The sequence below is a fragment of the Micromys minutus genome (assembly GCF_963924665.1).
Source record: "Micromys minutus genome assembly, chromosome: 11".
NCBI lineage: Eukaryota > Metazoa > Chordata > Mammalia > Rodentia > Muridae > Micromys > Micromys minutus.
This window is the reverse complement of record NC_137980.1, coordinates 24319956-24324549: the sequence shown is the minus strand read 5'-3', so window position 1 is coordinate 24324549 and position 4594 is coordinate 24319956. Positions and strand designations below refer to the sequence as shown.

The window sequence follows — 4594 nt, the reverse complement described above, 5'->3', positions numbered from 1 at the left end:
CTTTATCTCCTCCCAGGAGTCTTTCATGGAATCTCCAAAAGCCTCCTAAAAACCTGTTCATCAACTTATGTTTTACTAGAAAAAAAAATACAGGTTTTAATATGCTTGATTATAAATAAATATAGTGACACGTGGTACTGAAAAACTCTGTGTAATTCCTTTCCATTACATTTGCTCAGAAAAAAAATCTGCTTTAAAATGCACAATTGTACAAAAGGTACCTGGAGAAAATGGCTCATACTTGGTTCCTTGTTTTCTTTATCCTATTAACACATGGTATTACAAACACTCGTGATATGATCTGGGCCACGGTATAAAAGGTGGATCTGTGATAGCAAACATTTTAATTTCATTGCTAAAACATTGTTTCTACTATATTTTCTAGACATTAAAAATTCCTGCATCAACTCCTGTGGCTTTATAATCTATATCATAGATTATAATCTGAATAACTTGGCTAGATGAGTCTTTCTGGAAATGGATCTTAAATTCTATTTATGATGAATGATTAAACTCTATTTGAAACTGGTATATGCTACCTCAACCCAGTAGGAAAACATCTTTTTACCTCTTTGGTGCAGTAAGAAATTAATACTATAATTCATTTGAACACTAGAATCCAAGCTTTACAGGCAAGATTTTTTTTAAAGCTGATGTACATTGTTTAGAATAACAACCTGCTGTACTGTAGGTATGCAGACAATTCCTTATGAATAAATGTAGTCCCAAGACCCTTAGCGGACCCCAAACTGCAGATGACCCCAACCCTATATGATAGACACTTTTCCTGTCTTAACTAAGCCCGTACCATGTACTGTGGCTGTGATTCTTTTAGTCTGAGGTGTGAGGATCAAATTAGCACAAATCTCTTTTCCACTGTTTTCACAGCATACTTTTTTTTTTCATTCCTCATGGGAAATATCTACATTTTAATTAAAAGTAGTACTTATGGCTTCTCTGGCATTTTGAGGCCATTAGTGGGTGAGATTAAGTAACACTGAGCCATATGTGGATTTTCTTTTGCACAAGGGAAGCACATCAGGACAGTCAGTCTGAGAGCTTGAGTGGACAGAAGCACAATGTGCAAGCCCCGCCCACACGGCCTGCTCTCAAGCCCCGCCCACACGGCCTGCTCTCAGGCCCCGCCCACACGGCCTGCTCTCAGGCCCCTTCTCACGCCCTGCTCTCCTGGACAGAGATGATCTGCATCCGCAGGTGGAATGAAGCTGAACAGAGGGAGATTTCATCACACTGCTCAGAATACTGTACAACTTAAAACACTTATGCATAACACAGAACACTGTGATTTTTTTTTAAACCTCATATGTTTAAATCCTGGTGGACCACAGTAACTAAGACCATGGGTAAGGGTCAGGGACTGACTACTCTGCAATACAATGTTATAGTCAAGTATTATGCCACATCTGGCACATGGATATAAAAGAAAGATGGCATGAGATCTGTTTCTTAAGAAGCATCTACAGGATGCAACTAAGGAAAGCCAAAGGAATAGAAAAGTGTGATGTATAGTAACAAGCCGCAGAAGGGGAACAGTGCGTCTCCAGACACCACTGCCCACTGGCTCGGGATATTCTTGCTGGCAAGTCACATCTCCTTAGTGACATTTCCTCCATTACAGACAGTCCTCATCGTGACAGAAGAATGTGGAATGTCCTCAGAATTCTCATTGTGCCATAGTAACCTCTAGTTGCAATAAACTTCAATTGCTTACAAACCATATACTGGGGCCTCGTCTCAAACGTGCATGGTAGGAAGTGTCGCCAATCTAAAGATGTTAGAGCAAGTTTAACCTGTAACTTTGCAGATCCCCCCACCTTGCATAATGTCAGCACCTGGAAGGGACCTGCCACTGAGATCACCTTGCTTGTCAAGCTTTGGTACCCATAGCACTTCCTGTTGTGCGGCTAACCTGATACTCACCAATAATGTGAACTCAGGGACCTAAACAATCACTTTCATTCTGGAGAGAGGAAGTCAGATTACTGATTAGTAAGCACAGCAGGAATCCTCGATGCAGCCTAGCCTGGACTGTGAGTGCTTCCAGATCTAGCAGACAGCCTCCATCACACTAACTGGGCTCTGTGACTTCCCAAGGACAGACTGTGCTGACACAGTAAAGTACGTCTTGTTTTAGTCAAGTTTTTTTTTTTTTTTTTTTTTTTTTTTTTTTTCAGTTTAGAGTATTGACTGGCTCATGTAGACTAACCTTAAAAATATAAACCCCACATGGCATAGTCAACTCTGGCCTATTAGAATTAACACACCCTGATTTTTTCTTTTGAAATGTTTGATTTTGTAAGGGGTGGATTTCACTATGATGTTTCACACGTGCACATGCTCTCTTCTGATTTCTCCCCCTCCTCCGCTGCTCTCTCCCATCCTCTTTGCCTTTCCTGCCGCTCTTGCTGGTTCCCATCCTTCCCTCCACATTTCTTCTCCTCTCCAGTCCCAGAGCCCATTACCCTCTCTTCCCACTCTTCCTCTCTCACAATCTATCCCTCGGGGAATGTCTATGCAGGGAAAGGTGCTCATAAAACAGGTTCTTAAGGTGCCCTTCCTTACACTTCTTAGCATAAAGAGAATGAAATCAGCAGTCCGTCCAACAGGGGACAAATTAGCCCTCCCAGCAGTTCACAGCAAACTTTACTGCCTTTATCACTTATGTTTGAAAGTTGCAACTGATACTTATTCATTCAAATTCATATCTCCTCAGTAAGTACATATGAGTAATATAATACCAGAGATTGTTATGTGAAAATTTATTAACCATATATGACCCAAAACAACAACACACTATAATTGTTCTCTTGATGAGATTCTAATTCTCCCGTGGATTTTTTTTTCCTTCTAATTTTAAAGGTAGCACGTCATTTCGTATTAACCAACAATTAGCTGGAAGGGTGCTCATTAAAACAGAAATAGCCATACACTGAGCGGCAGGCTTCATGGCTCATCTGACCCAGCGCAGAGAGACCGGTGACACCATGACCGAGGTGGAGGTGTGGGACAGCAGGACTGCACAGGAAGTGAATAAATCATTATATCCCCCAGCGGTGACCAACCCGTTCACTCACCACACGCACCTGAGCGCTTGGCGCTGGGTCTACAGCATCTTCCTGGGGTCTGTGCTGGTACTTGTGCGGGTGTCCTGTATTGTCTTCCTCGTAATCCTGCTCTGGCCAGTGACCATACTCTCTACCATTAACTTGCCTACTCAACCTACCAAACCCATGAAGAGTTGGAGGAAATATTTGATAAAGCCGGCCCTCGTGTTCTTGCTTCGTTTGGCGTTCTTTTTTGGGGGATTCCTGGTTAAGGTCAAAGGGAAAAAGGCCACCAGAGAGGAGGCCCCCATCTTCGTCACCGCACCACACTCCACCTTCTTTGACGCAATCGCCCCTGTTGTGGCAGGGCTCCCTTCGGTGGTCTCTGATAGTCAGCATGTGAGCATCCCATTGGCTGGGAAATGCATCCTGCTAACCCAGCCTGTGCTTGTGCAGCGAGAGGACCCGAATTCTAGAAAGAGTACCCGGAATGAAATCCTGACACGAGTGAAATCTAAATTGAAGTGGCCGCAGATTCTGATCTTTCCAGAAGGATTGTGCACCAACCGCTCCTGTCTTGTCACTTTTAAACTAGGAGCCTTCTCCCCAGGTGTCCCCGTGCAGCCAGTGCTGCTTAGGTACCCCAACACCCTGGACACAGTGACCTGGACATGGCATGGTTTTTCAGGCTTCCAGGTATGTATGCTCACTCTGAGTCAGCCCTTCACCAGAGTGGAGGTCGAGTTTATGCCTGTTTATATTCCAAGTGAAGAAGAAAAGAAAGACCCCATCCTCTTTGCCAACGCAGTTCGAATCAGCATGGCAAATGCTTTGAAACTGCCTATAACGGATCACAGTTTCGAAGACTGCAAGCTGATGATTTCTGCTGGCACACTTCAACTGCCCATGGAAGCTGGCTTGGTGGAATTCACGAAAATCAGCCAGAAATTGAAATTAGATTGGGACAATATCCACAAACACCTGGACAAATACGCTTCTGTTGCAGTCTCCTCAAAAGGAGGCAAGATTGGAATCGAAGAGTTCTCGAGTTATTTAAAACTCCCAATTTCAGAGCCCCTGAGACAGCTTTTCTCTCTCTTCGACAGAAATCAGGATGGCACCATAGACTTCCGAGAGTATGTGATCGGTCTAACAGTCCTGTGTAACCCAGCCAACACGGAGAAGATTCTGCAAACGTCATTTAAGCTTTTCGATCTTGATGAGGATGGTTATATAACAGAACAAGAATTGACCACGATGCTTCGGGCAGCTTTCGGAGTGCCAGACCTAGATGTTTCCATGCTCTTTCAGCAGATGGCTGGCAAGGATTCAGCTCAGATTTCATACAGGACTTTTAGGAGGTTTGCCCTGAAGCATCCAGCATATGCCAAATTATTTCATTCATACATGGACCTCCAGGCAGCCTATATATACTCATTACCGGGAGAAGTATAAACATTTCCCTAATATTAAGATGTTCGAGACATCCTTGGAAACAAGGAAAGGACTTTTAGGTGGAAATGGCAAGC

At 43.5% G+C, this 4594-nt stretch overlaps 1 protein-coding gene across 1 annotated transcript; it reads left to right on the top strand.

Moving 5' to 3' along the window:
- Window positions 1-3005: 3005 nt before the first annotated feature.
- LOC308427367 (lysophosphatidylcholine acyltransferase 2B) lies at window positions 3006-4520 on the top strand (the record flags this gene model as incomplete). The annotated part of the gene is made up of 1 exon (XM_080925515.1): window positions 3006-4520. The coding sequence occupies one exon, from the start codon at window positions 3006-3008 to the stop codon at window positions 4518-4520; it is 1515 nt and encodes a 504-aa protein (XP_080781641.1).
- Window positions 4521-4594: the final 74 nt, after the last annotated feature.